General features: G+C 47.2%; 1 protein-coding gene across 1 annotated transcript in view; it reads left to right on the forward strand.

Annotated features, from left to right (window-relative positions):
- Nucleotides 1-693: 693 nt before the first annotated feature.
- Nucleotides 694-22,162, forward strand: part of LOC135261849 (thrombospondin-3a-like) — a 28,966-nt gene continuing 7,497 nt past the window's right edge. The window contains exons 1-16 of the mRNA XM_064348507.1: nucleotides 694-1,667; nucleotides 7,502-7,708; nucleotides 8,347-8,600; nucleotides 10,335-10,437; nucleotides 11,701-11,727; nucleotides 11,913-11,995; nucleotides 12,326-12,377; nucleotides 12,900-13,048; nucleotides 13,369-13,509; nucleotides 13,983-14,051; nucleotides 14,572-14,724; nucleotides 15,146-15,256; nucleotides 17,482-17,589; nucleotides 18,045-18,204; nucleotides 19,386-19,548; nucleotides 21,289-21,482. Of these exons, the coding sequence (XP_064204577.1) occupies nucleotides 1,583-1,667; nucleotides 7,502-7,708; nucleotides 8,347-8,600; nucleotides 10,335-10,437; nucleotides 11,701-11,727; nucleotides 11,913-11,995; nucleotides 12,326-12,377; nucleotides 12,900-13,048; nucleotides 13,369-13,509; nucleotides 13,983-14,051; nucleotides 14,572-14,724; nucleotides 15,146-15,256; nucleotides 17,482-17,589; nucleotides 18,045-18,204; nucleotides 19,386-19,548; nucleotides 21,289-21,482 (2,059 nt within the window). The 5' untranslated portion in view covers nucleotides 694-1,582. The remainder of the gene's footprint in view (nucleotides 1,668-7,501; nucleotides 7,709-8,346; nucleotides 8,601-10,334; nucleotides 10,438-11,700; nucleotides 11,728-11,912; nucleotides 11,996-12,325; nucleotides 12,378-12,899; nucleotides 13,049-13,368; nucleotides 13,510-13,982; nucleotides 14,052-14,571; nucleotides 14,725-15,145; nucleotides 15,257-17,481; nucleotides 17,590-18,044; nucleotides 18,205-19,385; nucleotides 19,549-21,288; nucleotides 21,483-22,162) is intronic.

The raw sequence follows: 22,162 nt of genomic DNA on the forward strand, positions 1-22,162 counted from the left end.
GTCCGAAAAATTGCTGCTGCTAATCAGACGTAGCTGTCTGATTAGCATGTACTGGTGCAGTTCAAAGTGTGCACAGTAAAATGTCCGGTGTTATTTCAACTCTTAACCGATAACATTATCTCATTTGTTAGAGTTAGATGAATTAACAATGTTAGAGTTGAATTAACAATGGACATTTTACTGTGTAAGACGTATTTCAAAATGTTCGCCAAGACAGGTAATTTCGATCGCGTTGAGAGATAAGATTTTAACCAGGCGGCTTTCGTCGGCGCATAGACATGCAGGACGACGTGTGCTGTTGTGCTATTCTTTTTTTTTTTTTAATCATAAAGTTGAAAATAGCGTAGCTAGTGAACTTATTTCCCGATTTGCATACAAAGCCAGGTAATATTGTGTACGTATAGGTTCTAAAGCGTGAATGACGTGATAATTTTTACTTTATCGCCGACAGCTTCATCACTCAACAAAGAGGAAATAAGCGCCAACATGTTCTCAATAAACGCTGTTGCTAGGGCAACCGTAAACCACAATAAACAAGCATTTCTCAAGTTGCCAAGGAATATGCGAGGGATTAGATAATTTCGGCCTTGGGGACCGCGTTGGAACGTTTTGTACATCCATATTATGATAAAGTTGGAACGGATTCTCTTTGCCGCAACCGCTCATTCATGAGAGGAGAACTTTAAACCCGCTCTTTGACTTCACTTCCCTAGTTTGAGGAAAAAAAGACATTTCAACGAGCTTAATTTAAAACTTTTCAAGACACCCTTGGGGATGAGACAGGTTTTCATTGTATAGAATAAGAACACGTGTAATGCAAGCGACAGCATTATCATTCATACACGTGTGTTCACTTAGCCTAAATATTTAATCGACGGAAAAATTACGCATTTGGTGTTCCCAGGGTATAGGGGTGTAGTTAATTACCTGCAAATCCCACACCATCACTGAGATTTACTGATGCTAAAAAATGTTTTCATAAATATAAATTGTCCATCTGCTCAAAATGTACAGCCCAGTGTCTCTGCAAGACACGATTTAGTTGTCGCAAAATCCCAGGGTGAATGGTCAAGTCTTTTATCTCGCAGTGGGCTGTTCTCTTCCGCATGGCATCAGTTTGTGGGCGCCTCTCGAGCTGCCTACAATACTGCTATTGAGTAGCTGCCTATGAAACCATAAAACGGGCGATGCAAATAAGGCGGACAGGACTGCATTATCTGCCCTTGACAGGCGCGTCTCGTCATCCTGCCTCGTGCGTACAGGACTTTCTTTCTTTTTTTTTTTACTGGTGATATGGTGGAAATGTGCAGCGCACCCCGTGCGGCGAAGATCACCAGAGCCTCCGAGAAACTCCCTCGCTGACACTTTCACTCGTCACTCTTCTTAACAAGTCGCCGCTACTGCCGGCCCTCGCGCGAAGTCAGCGCGCCGCAGAGGACCTTAACCACTGTTCGATACTGGGTTTGGTTAGCATCTGCACCGGTGGTTAGGAGACAGGTGGTTCATTTTTCTTCTGTTGCATTTCGGTGTTCAGCGCGGGATACATTTTTTTGGCCGACGTACCCAAGACACTCCGTGGAGCATGGGTGCGATAACGACGATGCCAGTCTTATTTTTTGTCTGCGCTTCTCTCCTCTTCTGTCTCTGTGACTCGGCAGAGATGCAAGGTACGCCACCTAAACGGGTTGTTTGCAATGCACTGTTCCGTGGAAAGTTAACTGTTTCGAAAAACACGCATACTATGTGTCAGGTAAATATTGGCTTTTTATCACAACTTATGCAAAACTTTTGGCTGTCATTTGCCAATGAAATAAGGTGAAAAAAATAGTTTTGTTGCCGTTGTTTATATTTTGCTCGGTTAGTTTGTTGCTTTGTTACATTTTATATTAACCCGGAATGAACGGTAATTAGTCCATGCAAATTGCAGCACTCTGTCTTCGGCGGGGCTCGCGGTGAATAGCGCTTAAGTGCACACCATGAAAAGAGATGCAAACGACTAGGACGCATAAAAGCGCCCCTGATAGCACTCAAGGGCTCGGTTTTGTTTCCCAGTCAATAGATATGCACTAATGGGGCTTTGGGAAAGATTTACGTCCAAGTGCCCTTTTAAGTCACTGGGGGTCTTTTTTCTTTAGAAATGGTAACTATGCTTCCTGTGAAGTATGTTAATATTTGCAGTTATCTTCAAACATCCAGTGGTTACTAGTACATTTAAACGCAATTTTGTTTAGCCCCCTAATTTAGCTTATAAGTTACTGTATGCAGTGCGACTTGCCTGAAGTACTGTTGTAAAGGAAGTAGTGGGTTCGGAGCAGTGACGTTTTCTTCATGCCCAGGACCGGTAATGTTTTCCCTTGTAATGTGCTTATACGTACACTACAAGCTTGTCTTAGACGTGCAGATTCGCATCTTGTTACTAATACACCTCGTTATTCGTTGAATACACTTCCTAAGTCACGCGTGTAATGATCCGAAACTCTGCCCACGGATCCCCCCCCCCCCCAAAAAATGCTGCTCACACAGAAATCGGGACTACAGCGTGTCAGTTCTCAAATTAAAAAAAACATAAAAAGGTCTAGGAAAGGAAGTGCGGAGGCGTCGCCGTGGAAACAAAGGACAAAAAGTCCACTGCCACCTGTGTGAATATTTCACGGAACAATGTCCAGACCAACAGGAAAAACGCTCCAGCGCAGATTTCAGAGGCGAGAATTGTGGGAGATGTAGTCCTAATGCAGCGTTTTAATTACTCTACACGCTCATCGGGGACATCAGATCCCGCGAGCCCGGTTTGCGTCATGTTGCTGGAAGTTTGGTAGTGCTCGGAACAGGGGTGGTGGGCCGGCCCACTTTATCTATTACCTCAGCGTGCCTGGCCAGGCGTGTTTATGTCTGCTGATCGCGCATTGCCAAAATCCTGACTGCACCACTCCTGCAGTGGTGTGGAAACAAGGTTGCCCAGAGGCCAGAGGAGGAGTCTGCGAGGATTTTCCCTTTTGGAACTTCTCTCGGATTTAACGAGGCCACGTTTCAAAGACGCGGAGGCATTTTTACCAGTCTGAGGAGCAGCTACCGATTTAAGCTTTACCGATTTCTTTTTTTTTTACTGCTGTGTTCCTTGTTGCAGAATAAGTCCAGCATGGTCAAGCAGGCGTGAGCGTTCAAACAGATGGTTTTTAAAAATATGAGATTTCGAGATCTGTTTATCTTGGTCTCTTTCCCTTGTATTCTAATCATACCTCCCCTTTCAGGAAGAACTTTGAAGACTTTAAAGAGCACGACAAGCTCTCTGATCCTTTCCTTCCTCAAGCTTTGACTGGCATTTAACATGATCTTAAGGCTTAGGGAAACCCCTCTCTCCCCAATTTCTTTCTCCATTCCTCTTTTGTCATTCTTCCTCTGTCTCTCCATCATTCTGGCAAGGTTCCTGGTAGTTCACAGCCAGCCATCATTGTTCAGCCTGAACAAAGGAGAGGAGGAAAGAGAACGGGAGAGAGGGAGAGGCAGAGAGGGAAAGAAAGAGAGCAAGACAGGGATATAGGTAGAGAGAGAGCAAGAGATAGATAGAGGCAAAGAGAGGGAGAGAAGAGGTGGAGAGAGCAAGAAGGAGGGGGGAGCAGAGTGGAAGAGACTCAGAGGCAGAGATGGATGGATAGGCAGAGAGAATGAAAGAGTATAAGAATGATGGAGGTAGAGAGGGGGCATGAGAGATGGAGATAGAGAGAAGGTGACAGGAGAGACAGACAATGGATAAGCGGAGGTGTAGGTAGAGTAGTAGCATTAGAGACTTGGGTAGAGATCGAGAGAAGGTGGCAGCGAGGAATATGAAAAAGAGAGGGAGATAGATGGATAAGAGAGACGGTGAGAGAGAGAGAGGGGGGAGGGAGAGACGGCCGTCTGGGGCCCACAGGGCTTTGATTTTAAAAGAGAAGAGAGTCAACAAGGATGTGGAACCGAATCGGGGAGATGGACAGAATGGTTGGAGAGAGAGGGAGAGAGAGAGGAAGGGGTAAAGAGAGATGGGACCTGTGGTAAGGGAATATTAGAGGTGGAGGGAGGAAGTGATGGGAGAAAGTGGTACTCTCAGAAAAAAGGGGATCTCTGGTTTCTCTCCATTAGGAAACACTTTATTGTTCTTTATGGAACCGTCTATGGTGGGTGCAGAAAGTGTCAAAACCCCCAGATTGAGCCGTTTTGCTCGACAAAGAACCCTTGAACTAGACAGGGTTCCTCTGTGGAGACACAGAGGAGCCTTTGGGAACTCTTTCTACAGAGGGGAAAAAGAGAGGGACGAGGGTCAAGAAAGAAGCGAAGGAAGAAAGGGAGCGAGAGAGAAAAAAGAGGAAAGGAGATACTGGACGGGAGGAGGAGGAGAGAAAACGAAAGGCAAACTTGAGAGGGGGAAACTAGAGAAAGGAGAGGTAAATGGGAGTGATTTGTAGAACGGTTTGAAATGAGTTGCAGATATTTTGGGGGGTTGGGTGGGGGCAGACCACTGAAATCTTGCAGCTGTCAGGGGAAAAAAAAAAAAGTGGTGAATCAATCCTGGGACCCCCCCCACCCGCTTATGTTACCAGGGGCCTACACCGTCCCTCAGGGAAAAGCCCTCCGAGCTGCCTGATGCAGCGGCATGTGTTTTAGTGGTTACTGTGGCGGACTGCGCACAAGGGTGAGGGGGTGGGAGGCGGGGCGGTTTGGGTCCTGCCAGGCTTCGGATTCCCCCAGCGCCACGCCCCTCTCGCGCTTTTTGAGCAACGCTCATCGTAACGCTTCCGTTTAGCCCCTTAGCGGACGCTGTCATCCAGTGCGACCAGTACAGAGGGCTTACTGTCCATTTACACAGCAGGATGACTCAGCACGGACACTTCACCTGCTGGAGCCAAATATCTTCACTTTGATTACCGTCATGTACATATTCTCATGGCATGTGCTTGGGCAAACGTGCAGTGGGTGGCAGTGTAGCATAATGGGTAAGGAGCTGGCCTTGTAACCTGAAGGTCACAGGATGGATTCCCACTGGGGACACTGCCATTGTACCTTACAGCAAGGTACTTCAACTGCAGTGCTTCAGTGTGTATCCAGCAGTATAAGTGGATGCAATGTAAATGCTGTGTAAAAAGTTGTGTAAGTCGCTCTGGATGATGGTCTGCTAAATGCCTGTAATGTAATGTGAGATTTCACAGCTTATTCCATGTGCAATAAGTGTACGGTGTGCCTATACTGTGTGCCTATACTAATAATTTTCATTGCTTTTGGCTTGACTGTGCATGTTTAATTTGTAAACTACAAGCATCCAGTTGGAGCAAAAATAAGGTATCTTTGGTTTTTTTTTTTTTTTTTTTTTGATTGGTTCAGTCACACATTTTTTTAAACGAAGTAGCCAATCAGGACAAGCAGTGACGTGTGTTACTTAGCGCAGTGTGGCAGATGCTGAGTCAGCGGGTTTTCTCACAGTGATGTGGGAGACCTGTGCTGCACTTAGCCTGCTCTTAGTCAGGACTTATCCTGGACTTAACCTGTACTTAGCCTGGACTCTGCCTCCGATCGGATCTAGTTATAGAGTCGATTTGCAGTTTCCTCTGAAGTTTTTTTTCTCCCTGTGATCTTTGCAGCGGACACACTATATGTGTATGTATACTACGGTTGCTGGTTTTGCAGATTCTTTGCTTTATCCCTCCTTTTGGGCCTGTGAGTTCCAATCCTGGATTCTGCCTGAGCGTCTCTCACTGTTCATGTACTGTTATGTCTTGTCCTATAAATCACCTCTCGAGATTTTTTCCCATCGGGGAGTTTTTTCTCGCCACCGTTTGAGGGTTTTTCTTTCTTCTTCTTTTTTAAAATTTTTATTTTATTTTTTACTTCAGTTGCTCACTTTTTGGAGTTTCAGGCCTGGTTTTTTCCCCCAATTTTATTCTGTATTTCCACAGTGAAGTGCCTTTGTGGCATTGCCTCTGTAAAAAAAAAAAAACTGCTATGCAAGTAAAATTGAATTGAACTGAGTTTTTGTAGTGATAGATGGTAGAAATTTAGTCCCGTGTAATGCAGCGCTGATGTCAGTTGGACACCAAGACCCGATCAATGGTTTACACTTCCCTGGCCAGTGATGGTTTGGGATCTTGAGCGGGACCCAGGTTGGGCGTATGCTCGAACCCTTGGAGAGGTGAAGGGTATTGCTGTGCTTTTGCTTCAGGAAAGAAGACCAGCTGTTAGGAAACGAATCGGTCGGAAGCTGTGGAATTTCCAGCGGAACAAGGACTGAGTCTAAATCAGTCGTTGTGTTATCTGTGCTCAATGAGGTGTTCAGTGTTAACATTATAAACGGGCATAGCGTACAAAGTGAACAGTTCGGTCTGCACTGCACTCGGGCCGAGTAGTTTTTATTCTGCGATAGTACATTTTTATCCCTGCTGTAGTCACATGAACTCTCTTGGAGGTAAAGGGACGCAAAGCGTTTTAGTATCCGTGTTGTGCAAACCGAGTGTGTTTTCTTCAAAATGGAAGTTTTCAGGAACGGTCAAAAAAAAAAGTTTTTACATTTATGAGCACAACATTATGGTAAAGTCGCATAGGGGTTTTGAATCAGCTTTATTACCTGTCGAGTTATGAGGCACTTATGGTTCATACAGCTGGGCGAGAACTTTCAACACATGGAATAAAAATAACTGCCAATAAAGGAACATACAAAGTATTTGCAATGATATATGAGCATGTCACAGTTTTTTTTACTTTATGAAAACCTGAAATGGCTATAATTAGCAAACACTTTGGTTGCGGATGCGTGATTAAAGGTGATGGAAGCAGCTGAAGGTAACAACTTGCTTCTAATGCTCTGGGCCTTGATTGGCTGCTGTGGCCATGATGCGACGGGATGAGTGTCATGGTCAGAGTGTGACCTTCAGAATCGTGTCTTAAGTCCGCCCTTGGGAATTCACCGCACCTTACTCTTGCTTGCTTGCTACGTGTGAGGCTAATCCTCGACCACTGCACACACATGTACACACACACATCAACTGCAGCACGACACACCGCATGCACACACACTACACCATAGCTCCATACCACATGCATCACACACACACACAGTCACTGAAGCTTCCCATGAGTTTGATGCTTATTCTCAGTAAGATATATCTTCCATTGTCTCCTACTCTTTCTGTCTCTTCTCTCTCTCCCTGTACCCAGTGACTGACATGTTGATCTCTCCTCATCCCTGTCCCCAGTTATACATTGCATCTCTCTCCTACCTCTCTCGTCTCTGCCCTGTCCCAGTGATTGACATGTTGATATCTCTCTTTCTCTCTCCTGTCCTATTCATTTGTCTCTTCTCTCTCTCTCCCTGTCCCAGTGATGACATGTTGATTCTCTCTCTCCTGTCCCAATGACATGTTGATATCTCTCTCTCTCCTTCCCTGTTGCATGTATCTCTCTCTCCCTGTCCCCAGTGATTGACATGTTGATATCTCTCTCTCTCTCTCTCTCTCTCTTTCTCTCCCCCCGTCCCCAGTAATTGACATGCTGGCGCTCAGCGATGCTAAGCAGAGCGTGTCGGTGGTGGAGAAGGTGTCGGGGGCCATGAACACGCTCAGCGATATCTACATCGTCTCCACGTTTCGCCTCCCGCCCAAACTGGGCGGCGTCCTGCTCGGCTTTTACGACAAGCAGGACAACAAGAAGTACCTGGAGCTCGCCATCATGGGCAAGATCAACAAAGGTGATAGAGGGGGCGGGGCTTCAGGGGCGTGGTCAGACCATCCGTGGGGGCGTGGCAGCTGGGAGCTGGAGGGCGGGGCCATGGGGTGGTCAGACTGGGGCTGGTGGGGGACCATGGGGGTGTGGTCAGACTGGGGGCTGGGGGTGGGACCATGGGGGTGTGGACTGGGGCGGAGGGGGCATGGGGTGTGGACCTTGGGGGGCTGGGTGGTCAGCTGGGGCTGGGGCGGGACCATGGGGGTGTGGTCGCACTGGGGGCTGGGGGCGGGACCATGGGGGCGAGGTCAGACCAGCCCTGAAGCTGCTGTTAGTATTAAATATCCAGTGTGGATTGTTCTGTTTCGTAATATATTTTATAGATGCACTGTCCTGAATTATGTGTTGACTATTCAGGTGAAATTCCTGTATTGCAGTTCATTGCCACTTAGGAACCAGAATATTGATTAATATTCAGTTACTGTGGACGTTATGACTGTGTCATTTATATTCAAGCTTCTTGCCTTTCTCCTCTCTCCCTCTCTCTCTCTCTCTCTCTCTCTCTGTTCCTCTCTCCCCTCCCCGTCCCTCTCCCTCACTCTCTGTCCCTCTCTCTCTCTCTCTGTCCTTCTCTCTCTCTCTGTCCCTCTCTCTCTCTCTCAGCTCTGGTGCGGTACGTACGGAGTGACGGGAAGCTCCACACAGTTAGCCTGCAGAATGTGAACCTGGTTGAGGGCCAATCCCATTCGCTCATCCTCCGGGTGGGCGGGCTTCGCCGGGACAACCTCCACCTGGAGCTCTACTTCAACTGCCGATTGGCCGACTCCAGCCAGGGCCTCCCCTCATTGGTCCAGCTCCCATCGGACCCGGAGTCTGTTGACATTCGCAACGGCTACAAAGCCTACGCCAGGCTGCAGGTGACTCTTGGTCTTTTGCCTCTCCATAAAGTACTCTGTTCTTCCCATTTTAAATTCCTGTTGAGCAGTTTAATTATGCTTCATATGCAATCTGTTCTGTCATCCTCTCTGTCTGTGATTCCGAAAGCAGTCTTGACAGTAACTGACGGTTTCCATAGTGAAGTGCACTATGGCTGATTGGTGATTGGCTGATTGGTATACTGATTGATTGAATTGATTGGTTGGTCGGTGGCTGGCACTTGATTGCTTGGCTGGCTGGTTGTTTGCTTGCTTACCTGACTGTTGATTGGTTGATTGGTTGGTTGGTTGTTGGTTAAATGGATAGCCAGTTGGTTTTTGTCTGCTAGATAGTTGAATGGACGGTTGGTTGTTGGTTATGTAGTTAATTGGTTTGTTGGCTGTTGGTTAGATGGGTGGTTGGTTGGTTGGCTGTTGGTTAGGTGGGTGATTGGTTGATTGTTGATTGGATGGTTGATTTTTAATTGCCTGTTCTTTTTCTGAACAGTTTCTTGCAGCTGGGCCTGAAGGTCAGTCTTTCACATGCACAATGTTGCAGAACCTAATTTCTGTTGATAGATCTGAATGGATGAAAATGGACCGAATTATTTCTTCTGAGAGAGAGAACACAGGCTGCACTTTAATCCATATGAGCTCATAGAACAATTACGATCTGAATTACAACCTCCTCCTCTGAAACACAGTTATAAACGGCAATAAATGGCAATAAGGTTTCTGACCTCAATTCAGGCTATCGCCTTTGATCAGTGACTATGAAAAACCAGTCGGCTGTGTCTGGGTGGTTCCAGAATCATCCATTTGAACCGGCGGGCGTCCTCTCGAACAGAACCGCCATTGTTGTCCCTGTCTGACCGATAACCGCCATTTTCCCTAATGACACGGAGGCGGTTTGGAGAGGTACGGGCTGATCACAGATGCCATTGTTGAGTCATTATCTCTGCTAACCACAGTGGAGACCAGTCAGGAGAGGTAGAGGTGGAAAGGTCACAGACTCACCTGCCTGAGCTGCCTTTGTGTGGTTAAGGCCTGCTGTGGTTTGGCCCTCCAGGGCCACCGTAATAGATCCAGGGAGACATTGGGTGCACACTACTGGCTAAAATACATTTTTAAATATCTTTGGGTGGCGAAATGGGGCTACAATTTTAGAAAGGAAAGAAAGACCAGCGCTTTCTGAAATGTTACGTTCTGGCTTGTCAGTCATGGTGAGTCATGTTTTTGTGGTAACATGGTGCCAGACATGGGGCGACCACAGTGAGTGTGTGCATGTGTGTGTGTGTGTGTGTGTGCATGTGTGTACACGTGTGTGTATGTGTGTCCACGTGTGTGTGTGTGTGTGTGTGTGTGCATGTATGTACACGAGTGTGTGTGTGTGTGTAAGCGCACACGTGTGGCATTTGTGTGCATGTATGTTTGTGTGTGTGTGCATGTATATGTATGTGTATGTGCTGCACTGTGTGTGTGATGCAGTGTGTCTGTGTTTGTGCACATCTGTGTGCATGTGTCTGCATGCATGCATGTGTGTGTGTGTGCGTATGTATGTGTGTGTCTGTGTGCGCGCGCATGCATCTGTGTGTATGTGTGTGTGTATGCATGAATGTGTGTATGTGTGTGTGTGTGTGTGTGTATGCATGAATGTATGTATGTGTGTATGTGTGTGTGTATGCAGGAATGTGTGTGTGTGTGTGTGTGTGTGTAATACCGTTGTGACTGTTTCAGGGCTCAGTGGAAAGTCTGAAGATGGCTCTTGGCGGCTCAGTGGCTCAAGCAGGAGTTCTGTCTGACTGCCCGTTCCAGGGAGACTCCTTACAGCACAACACACGTAAGCATTCTAATACAGCACAGGCAATCAGTCTAATACAGCACAGGCAACCAGTCTAATACAGCACAGACAATCAGTCTAATGTAGCACAGGCAACCAGTCTAATACAGCACAGGCAACCAGTCTAATACAGCACAGACAACCAGTCTAATACAGCACAGGCAACCAGTCTAATACAGCACAGACAACCAGTCTAATACAGCACAGAAAATCAGTCTAATACAGCACAGACAACCAGTCTAATACAGCACAGACAACCAGTCTAATACAGCACAGGCAACCAGTCTAATTCAGCACAGGCAACCAGTCTAATACAGCACAGGCAACCAGTCTAATACAGCACAACACATGTAAGCATTCTAATACAGCACAAGCAACCAGTCTAATATAGCACAGTGAGCCAGTCTAATACAGCACAGGCAACCAGTCTAATTCAGCACAGGCAACCAGTCTAATACAGCACAGGCAATCAGTCTAATACAGCACAGGCAACCAGTCTAATACAGCACAGGCAACCAGTCTAATGTAGCACAGGCAACCAGTCTAATGTAGCACAGGTAACCAGTCTAATACAGCACAGGCAACCAGTCTAATGTAGCACAGGTAACCAGTCTAATACAGCACAGGCAACCAGTCTAATGTAGCACAGGTAACCAGTCTAATGTAGCACAGGTAACCAGTCTAATATAGCACAGACAACCAGTCTAATACAGCACAGGCAACCAGTCTAATACAGCACAGGTAACCAGCTTAATACAGCAGAGGGAGCCAGTCAGATACAGTAACCTATTCTGTATAGACCTCACTTTCTCTAAAGTAGTAAATAACGGCACTCATTTAACAGTTCATACTGCACCTATGGAGACTAAGCAGCACATTATTCTGCTCTTATTGTGTGTGATTCTATATATGCCTATTTGTCAGTATTTCAGCACCTGCTACATATGTTATAAATACCTCTACCTCCATCTAGTGGTGATACTGCATAATTAAATACTTCATAAGTGCAAGGACCAATAGTATGATTTTAGATTCATGTTCAATAACCAGAGCTCGAGTCAGTGGTACCTGCGTGAGTCTGTTAAAATCAGGGGTGAAACTGATGACTGTGTATGTAGATGTTGTTCCCGTGTGTGTGTCTGTTAGCAGCGCCCGCTAACAACGCTTTGCTCTGGCTACCAGGCTATCAATATCAGGACATGAATAGCTGGCGATGCTAGCCGCGATGTTGCTGATGATGTCTATCCTCATTTGTCTTTACAGTGAATGGTGATGTGAACTCCATTCTGGGTAAGTATATTCCATGAATGAACACCCAATTAGCAGTAATCTTTCATATTAATCCAAATCAACGTTAATCTCCCAAGATTTCATTTTGTCCTGTTTTTCTCTTTGTTCCACTCCACTGTCCTGATATTCACTTGGTTGTCCTTTCTATGCTGAATTCTTGATCTTTTTTTGTGCCCGTGTGTCAGGTGATCACACGAAGGCCCTGATTGGCCAGCTGATCATCTTCAACCAGATCCTGGGGGAACTGAGGCAGGACATCAGAGAACAGGTGAGGAAAGAGTTACACCATCGTGTGTGTATGTGTGTGCGTGTCCGTGTGCATGTGTATGTGTGTGTGTGTGTGCGGCGTGTGTGTTGTGGTGTGTGCTGTGTGTGTTGTGTAGTGTAGCGTCGTGTGCATGTGTGATCGTGGTGTGTGTGCGTGGCATGTGTGTGTATAGTGTGATGTGTGTGGTGTGATGTGTTGTCTGGTTATGTGCATGCTGTGTGTGTATGTGTGTTGTCGGAGGTTTGTGGTGTGTGTGGTGTGTGTGTGTGTGTGTGTGTGTGTGTGTGTGTGTGTGCGAATCTGAGATGTTTGTGTTTACTTCCTCCTCAGGTGAAAGAGATGTCTCTGATCAGAAACACCATACTGGAGTGCCAAGTGTGTGGTGAGTGACAGCGTCGTCTTGGTGACTCCTGGCTGCTGGCCTGATTGGTTCCCTGCTCTGGTCTCCTGGGCCAGGTGGAAGCATCTCTGTACTGCCACTAGCTCTGCAGAGCAGCATTAAAATAGTGTTCAACCCATAGACTGTAGAAAAATATGGACAAATAGTGACATCACCATTTGACTCTCCACAAGCTTGGTAAAAAGTGTTTTGAAGCCTGGGAATTGTAGTTTGTGGGTGCCACCATGTTGTACAAATTGGAGCCATACTGCGCAGTAGGGACATGAAGTCCAGTCGTCTACATTTTCTTGTGGGAGAAAAAAGATTGGCTTCGTATTTTGACTGTATTGTCACCAGTGACTTACATTAAAACGAGTGGCTGGAACACCTGTGCTGGAGCCAACCGCACTGGCGCTAGTGAGCAACGTCTCCCAAACAAGACCAGCCCTGTTTCGACCGCTTGGTTCAACCGCTGTAGTGGTGATGTAACGAAGTGGGCGGGGCTTTGGGGGGGGGTCTTTTCAGGGTTCCACGAGCCGCGGTCGCGCTGCACGCCCAGCCCCTGCTACAAGGGGGTGCACTGCATGGAGACCTTCGACTACCCGGGGTACCGCTGCGGGCCGTGCCCCGAGGGCACCCACGGGAACGGGACCCACTGCCGGGACATCGATGAGGTGCGCCGCCGCTTCCGGAACCTTCCGCTTCCCCACAGCCAGCCACGGAAACCTTTACCGTGGAGCGTGACTCCCATTACCCCACAGCGTATTTAATAACAATAATAATAATAATAATAATAATAATAATAATAATGCATTTCAAACCTATATCATTTCTTATTCACCTTTCAAGGTATCCAAAGACATATTATGTTTGAAAATATGAAAGTCATAATCTCCTTCCCTCTCTCTCACTGTTCTCTCTCTCTCTCTCTGTCGCTCTCTCTCTCTGTCTCTCACTCCTCTCTCTCTCTCTCTCTCTCTCTCTCCCTCCCCAGTGCTCTCTAGCCATGCCCTGCTTCACCCCATCTGCATGTGTGAACGTGGCAAAGGGCTTCTCCTGTGAGCCGTGCCCCCCAGGGCTCACGGGCCCCCCCCTCAGCGGGATAGGAGTGGAGTATGCCAAGAGTCACAAACAGGTGAGCGGAACAAACCAAACCCAGAAATGGGGGAGGGGGGGGGGGGTTAGGTCCATAAAGCACAAACCACAAGGAGTAGAAACAATAAACTCAGTGCCTACATTCCTTCCATCGTCTCTTCTTAACAGCAGACGGCTCCAGTTAGTAACGGCTGTTTCCAGTGCCTAAGTATAGCACAGAGCATCCATTGTCACATGTTTGTGCTTAACATTAGGAATATGGAGATGAGCGTCTGCTGGATTTATAGAATGTTGGCAGGCACGTGCAGATGTGATTGGACAGTCGCAGTGCACTAATTATGTGCCCATAGTGATGTAACAAAGAAATGAGACTCCATTGTGACATCACATTACTTGCCCAGCAGACCCTTATACCTAAATTGTTCACATTCAATTTGTGCATCCATTAGTGAAAGCGAACTGCCCCACCTCCCTGGGGGATGATGTCACTTCCTGTCTGTCTTCCTCCTGCAGGAGTGTATGGACGTGGACGAGTGCATTGAGGGCGCGTGCGTGCCCAACTCTGTGTGCATCAACACTGTGGTGAGTGTGTCCTCACCCCTCTACGCCCCCCCAACACCCTTCAATCCCACAATGCAATTCAGGGCACGCTGCTTATTGTCATGTACAGATCGTCACGTGTTTTTAAAGCCCGTCCCTCAAATGATCATCTCACCTTTTGCCCTGCAACTGTTTCACCTGTCAAAAATGAGCCCGGTTCTTGCTCCTTCCATCTCTCTCTCTCTCTCTCTCTCTCTGTATTTGGGGTATGGGTAATGTGCAAATGTACAGTTCAAAATGAAAAGAACATTATAATTAAATGTGTTTTACATTCTAAAAAATAAATTCTCTTTATTTCTTTCTCTTCACTGCTCCTTAATCCCTTATTATTGTTTCTCTCTCCTCTTTCTCTCTGATTCACTCACGGTTTCTTTTTGTCTTTCTGTCACTCTTTCCATCTCTACATCACTCTGTCATTCTTGGTCCCCCTGCCCCTCTCCTCCGCCTCCCTCTCTCTCTCTCTCTCTCTCTTCCTCTTCCTCTCTCCCTCCATCCCGCTCAGGGCTCGTACAGGTGCGGCCAGTGTAAGGTGGGTTTCTACGGCAACCAGACGGTCGGCTGTTTCCCGTGGCGATCCTGCGACTCGCTGGGCTTCAACCCCTGCGACATCAACGCCCACTGCGTCATCGAGCGGAACGGGGACCTGACCTGCAGGGTGAGCCCGCCGGATTTCCCAGCATGCATCTCACTTGCGCGTCCTGAGGACGAATGTGAAAGTCCTGTCGAAAAGAGCTCGCCTCTCTACGCACCCAGTCTACACCCTGCAGTGAACTGGTCAAGTCTTGTGTGACTGTATCCTGTATCTGTATCTGTAACACTGGATGTGTTATTGGTAACGAACTAGCAATGTTGTGCATGCCTGTGTGCATTCTTGTTTTTGTTTTTGGTTTTTGTCTTTTTTGTTTGTTTTTTAGATGATTTTTAATACCATGTAAGGTGACCTTGAGTGTTCAAAAAGGCGCCTGATAAATAAAATGTATTATTATTCTTAATATTTTTTATTACTTGTCATTATATTTTCCCCTCATTAATTTTCAGTGCTCTTTCTCTCTCCTCCCCCCCGCCCCCCCCCCCAGTGTAATGTGGGCTGGGCAGGTAACGGGAACACCTGTGGTCCAGACACAGATATTGACGGGTACCCCGACGAGTCTCTCCCCTGCATCGACAACGACAAACACTGCAAACCGGTCAGTGATACAGCACGGACGCCACATTAACACTGACAGTACAGACCCTGAATGACACAGCAGCACAGACACCACATTAACACTGAGAGTACAGACCCTGCGTGGCACAGCAGCACAGACACCACATTAACACTGACAGTACAGACCCTACATGACAGAGCAGCACAGACACCACATTAACACTGACAGTACAGACCCTCAATGGCATTGCAGCACAGACACCACATTAACACTGAAAGTACAGACCCTACATGACAGAGCAGCACAGACACAACATTAACACTGACAGTACAGACACCACATTAACACTGACAGTACAGACCCTGCATGGCACAGCAGCACAGACACCACATTAACACTGATAGTACAGACCCTCAATGGCATTGCAGCACAGACACCACATTAACACTGACAGTACAGACCCTACATGACAGAGCAGCACAGACACCACATTAACACTGACAGTACAGACCCTCAATGGCATTGCAGCATAGACACCACATTAACACTGACAGTACAGACCCTACATGACACAGAAGCACAGACACCACATTAACACTGACAGTACAGACCCTGCATGACAGAGCAGCACAGACACCACATTAACACTGACAGTACAGACCCTGCATGACAGAGCAGCACAGACACCACATTAACACTGATGGTACAGACCCTGCATGGCATCGCAGCACAGACACCTCATTAACACTGACGGTACAGACCCTACATGACACAGAAGCACAGACACCACATTAACACTGACAGTACAGACCCTGCATGACAGAGCAGCACAGACACCACATTAACACTGACAGTACAGACCCTGCATGGCATCGCAGCACAGACACCTCATTAACACTGATGGTACAGACCCTACATGACACAGAAGCACAGACACCACATTAACACTGACGGTACAGACCCTGCATGACAGAGCAGCACAGACACCACATTAACACTGACAGTACAGACCCACCATGGTGCAGTAGGACAGACACCACATTAACACTGACAGTACAGACCCTCAATGGCATTGCAGCACAGACACCACATTAACACTGACAGTACAGACCCTACATGACAGAGCAGCACAGACACAACATTAACACTGACAGTACAGACACCACATTAACACTGACAGTACAGACCCTGCATGGCACAGCAGCACAGACACCACATTAACACTGATAGTACAGACCCTCAATGGCATTGCAGCACAGGCACCACATTAACACTGACAGTACAGACCCTACATGACAGAGCAGCACAGACACCACATTAACACTGACAGTACAGACCCTCAATGGCATTGCAGCATAGACACCACATTAACACTGACAGTACAGACCCTACATGACACAGAAGCACAGACACCACATTAACACTGACAGTACAGACCCTGCATGACAGAGCAGCACAGACACCACATTAACACTGACAGTACAGACCCTGCATGACAGAGCAGCACAGACACCACATTAACACTGATGGTACAGACCCTGCATGGCATCGCAGCACAGACACCTCATTAACACTGACGGTACAGACCCTACATGACACAGAAGCACAGACACCACATTAACACTGACAGTACAGACCCTGCATGACAGAGCAGCACAGACACCACATTAACACTGACAGTACAGACCCTGCATGGCATCGCAGCACAGACACCTCATTAACACTGATGGTACAGACCCTACATGACACAGAAGCACAGACACCACATTAACACTGACGGTACAGACCCTGCATGACAGAGCAGCACAGACACCACATTAACACTGACAGTACAGACCCACCATGGTGCAGTAGGACAGACACTACATTAACACTGACAGTACAGACCCTACATGACAGAGCAGCACAGACACCACATTAACACTGACGGTACAGACCCTGCATGACAGAGCAGCACAGACACCACATTAACACTGACAGTACAGACCCACCATGGTGCAGCAGGACAGACACCACATTAACACTGACGGTACAGACCTTGCATGGCACAGAAGCACAGACACCACATTAACACTGACGGTACAGACCCTGCATGGCACAGAAGCACAGACACCACATTAACACTGACGGTACAGACCCTGCATGACACTGACAGTACAGACCCTGCATGGCACAGCAGCACAGACGCCTCACAGGCTGCACACCCCACTGTGCCCCATCTCTCTGAAGCGCAGTACTGACCTGTCCGGCGCCTGTTTTGTCAGGACAACTGCATGAACACGCCCAACTCGGGGCAGGAGGACGCCGATAACGACGGGATCGGGGACCAGTGCGACGAGGACGCTGACGGAGACGGGATCAAGAATGTGGAGGTCCGTCCGTCCGTCCGTCCGTCCGTCCGTCCGTCTCCAAACAGCCACCTGACTCTCTTCTTTTTGGAGTTCTCCTTCATAAAATTTGTTGGGCTCAATATATTTCTCCGTGATCTACTATCTATCTATCTGTCTATCTATCTATTATCTATCTGTCTATTTATCTATCTGTCAAACTGTCTGTGTCTGTCTATCTGTCGGTTTTACTGCCTTTGCCTGTCTGTCTGTCTATCTATAGATATATCTGTCTATCTCTACCCATCCATTCCATCCATCCATGGTGGGGAGAATTCACAGTAAAGAAGATTAGCTGCACACTGTGTATTGCTGATGGGGATCCTAAATAAATAAATAAAGTGCATTTGAGAGAGAAGGTGCCAGTGCCTGTGTTTGCCGGCCTCAGTTTGGTTTTTCTCCTCTGGGCATTTCAGCAGTGGACTGTGTGTGTTTTTCAGGACAACTGCCGGCTCATTCCCAACAAGGACCAGCAGAACTCGGACACGGACTCCTTCGGGGACTCCTGCGACAACTGCCCCAACGTGCCCAACATCGACCAGAAGGACACGGACGGGAATGGCGAGGGGGACGCTTGCGATAACGACATCGACGGAGACGGTAACACCGCCCAGCCCCCCCCCCGCCCCTCGCTGTTCTTCCGGCCTTTAAAGGCATACTATGCAGGATTTTTACTTTAAAACATTCTGATATAACCATGCTAAGGCATGTCTATGATGCACTGACTGTCTCTGCTTGTATTCAGAAGCCATGCTCCTCCGTCTGCATTCCTTCTTCTTAAATGTGTTTGGGATGTTTTATGGGCGTGGCACTCCTTTCTGCCAGGGAGGGGAGGGTGTGGCTACAGAGCCTGTGGGGTGGGATCAGGTTTCAGTTGAGCGTTTGTAGCCAGCTAACTACTTCAATGGTGGAGGTGAAGAAGTACAGCTAAGGGTAACGACAAAGTCGACAGGGCTTGTTCAAAAACCAAAAACCAGAGTCAACCTTGGAATTGCTTTTCTGCGATGGCAACAGCTGAAAGTTCACAAAGGGGAAGAACGGCAACACGGAGTTGGTGTGTGTTTTCTGTTAGAGCTGTAGGTAATGTTGCCTATAGCGATCCAGCTACGTTAGGTAGCTAGATGAGTGAAGTCAGGAACTCGGGGTGAGATGGTGGGCCTGACAATGGTGGAGGAGACTTTTTTGATTGTAAACACAGGACCGCAGCAAGGCTAAAGCCCTGCATAGTATAACTTTGATACAGAGAAGGTAGCCAGTAGCGCGTTCACAGGTTCATGGGGCACGAGGTAGACTGATTTAAAATATTATACATTTTTCAGCAATGTTTTAAACCAATGTTTTAAACCAACCAGACTAGACCTGGGATCCTCAACCTTTCTCCATTTACCAATTAAAGCAGTTAACTTGCCTGGTCTCTTGGGGCTGAACTGGCTTCTGATTTTAACCCGTTGAAGAGAAGGTTTTATTTGAATTTTTTATTTTATTTTCAAAATCCTAAGTAAACATTCTAGAACTCCATTGCTTTCAGTCACCAGTAGTGATTGTGACATCACCATTAGAATGTTCAGTTGAGAACATTCTCACCATAGATTTATGACCTCACGCCTTAAAGGGTTAAAGTGATAGCACAAACCAGCAGCTCTGTGGCCCTCCAGGACCAGGGATGAGGTCGTCTGATCTAGAGGCCGATTGCAGTCATTTGTAATGTGGAGTATGATTGACAGTGATGTCGTTACACGCTGGTCATCTGGCAGAAGGGAAACTCCTCCATCTCCTTGCAGGAATTCCGAACGTTCTGGACAACTGCCCCAGAGTCCCCAACCCCATGCAGACTGACCGGGACGGGGACGGGGTGGGGGACGCCTGTGACAGCTGCCCCGAAATCAGCAACCCAATGCAGGTGAGAAAGGGAGAGAGAGAGAGAGAGAGAGAGAGTGAGAGCGGGTAGGAGAGAGAGAGTGAGAGAGACGGAGAGAGAGGAAGGAAAGGTGGGATTTCAGTTTCAAAGTAACAATTTTTCAGCTCATTTTTACATTTTTTAAAAAGGTTTTTCATCATTATTCACTTTATATTAATTTATTCATAAATTAATCCCATTTATTGTTAGAAAGGTCACTAGGGTGAGCTTATGTTGTGTTTATTTATGTGTGAAGGCAGAGACTTTTTGATGTATTCTCTGTGTCCTCTCTCTCTGTCTCTTTCTCTCTCACCCCTCCCTCTCTCTCCCTCACTCTCTCTCCCTATCTCTCTCTCAACCCGCTCTTACCCCGTCCCTCTCTCTCCATCTCCCTCTCTCTTTCTCCCTCTCTCTCTCTTCTGCCTCTCTACTCTCTGCCCCCTCGCCAGACATGATAAGCCTTTGTGGCGACACATCGACACCACAAACACAGTGGCTCCTCCCTGCCCTGAGCTCATTCTGTTAGCGTACACATAAACACACAGCTAAACAAAAAAGCCCTCGCCTGCACTGAGCTCATTCTGTTAGCGTACACATAAACACACAGCTAAACAAACAAGCCCTCGCCTGCTCTGAGCTCATTCTGTTAGCGTACACATAAACACACAGCTAAACAAACAAGCCCTCGCCTGCCCTGAGCTCATTCTGTTAGCGTACACATAAACACACAGCTAAACAAAAAACCCCTCCCTGCTCTGAGCTCATTCTGTTAGCGTACACATAAACACACAGCTAAACAAACAAGCCCTCGCCTGCTCTGAGCTCATTCTGTTAGCGTACACATAAACACACAGCTAAACAAAAAAGCCCTCGCCTGCTCTGAGCTCATTCTGTTAGCGTACACATAAACACACAGCTAAACAAAAAAGCCCTCGCCTGCTCTGAGCTCATTCTGTTAGCGTACACATAAACACACAGCTAAACAAACAAGCCCTCGCCTGCCCTGAGCTCATTCTGTTAGCGTACACATAAACACACAGCTAAACAAAAAAAGCCCTCGCCTGCTCTGAGCTCATTCTGTTAGCGTACACATAAACACACAGCTAAACAAACAAGCCCTCCCTGCCTGAGCTCATTCTGTTAGCGTACACATAAACACACAGCTAAACAAAAAAGCCCTCGCTGCCTGAGCTCATTCTGTTACGACACATAACAACAGCTAAACAAACAAGCCCTCGCCTGCCCTGAGCTCATTCTGTTAGCGTACACATAAACACACAGCTAAACAAAAAAAGCCCTCCCTGCCCTGAGCTCATTCTGTTAGCGTACACATAAACACACAGCTAAACAAAAAAGCCCTCGCCTGCTCTGAGCTCAAACTGTTAGCGTACACATAAACACACAGCTAAACAAACAAGCCCTCGCCTGCACTGAGCTCATTCTGTTAGCGTACACATAAACACACAGCTAAACAAACAAGCCCTCACTTGCTCTGAGCTCATTCTGTTAGCGTACACATAAACACACAGCTAAACAAAAAAGCCCTCGCCTGCTCTGAGCTCATTCTGTTAGCGTACACATAAACACACAGCTAAACAAAAAAGCCCTCACCTGCTCTGAGCTCATTCTGTTAGCGTACACATAAACACACAGCTAAACAAAAAAGCCCTCGCCTGCCCTGAGCTCATTCTGTTAGCGTACACATAAACACACAGCTAAACAAACAAGCCCTCGCTGTGCACCCCTGAGACACAACCGACCCGCCCCCCCCCTCCTTTTCTTTCCAGGGACGGCGACGGTCACCAGGACACCCGCGACAACTGCCCGGACGTGCCCAACAGCTCCCAGTTGGACTCCGACAACGACGGCATCGGCGACGAGTGCGACGAGGACGACGACAACGACGGGATTCCGGACTTCGTCGGGCCCGGGCCGGACAACTGCCGGCTCATCATCAACCCCAACCAGAAGGACTCCAACGGTAACGCTGACTCACCTCAAACCACAGCAGGAAAAACCCCAAATACAACACTGCTTCCGTTTTACATTTACCAACGCGCTTAACATACTTTGGGCGGCAGTGTAGTATAATGGGTAAGGAGTTGCAGGTCTTGCAACCTGAAGGTCAAAGGTCATTTGCTGGTAGGGCACTGGCTTTGTGCCCTTGAGGAAAGTACGTAACCTGCATTACTTCAGTATATATCCAGCTGTATAAATGGATGCAACGCAAATGCTACAGTTAGTCATGTAAGTCGCTCTGGATGAGATTGTCTGCTAAAATGCCTGTAAAGAGAACAGGCCCTACAGCCCAATGATGCTCGCCCTTTTCCTGCCACTGAAGTGTGCCTACTGCTCAGTTTACTTACAAACTAGACAATATGTAGTTGTGTTTAATCCTGTTGGGTTTTTGAACAAACACTTTCATTACTTGTCAAGTTGCAAAATATTGACAATACATTAGAACTTTTAGTGTTTATCAAAAGAATTTAAATGACAAAAATGCAAATTTAAATGACAAAAAATGCAACGCCATGCAAGGTTTTTTCATGGCACGGTGTATTCAATTGTAAATTTTAAATTGCGTTGCATAATTACATCATTGTCATTAAGCCATTTATTGTTCCCTTGCAGGTCAGTTATGTTTTGTTCTCTGTTGCTGGG

The sequence above is a fragment of the Anguilla rostrata genome, chromosome 8 (genome assembly GCF_018555375.3).
Source record: "Anguilla rostrata isolate EN2019 chromosome 8, ASM1855537v3, whole genome shotgun sequence".
Classification (NCBI taxonomy): Eukaryota; Metazoa; Chordata; class Actinopteri; order Anguilliformes; family Anguillidae; genus Anguilla; species Anguilla rostrata.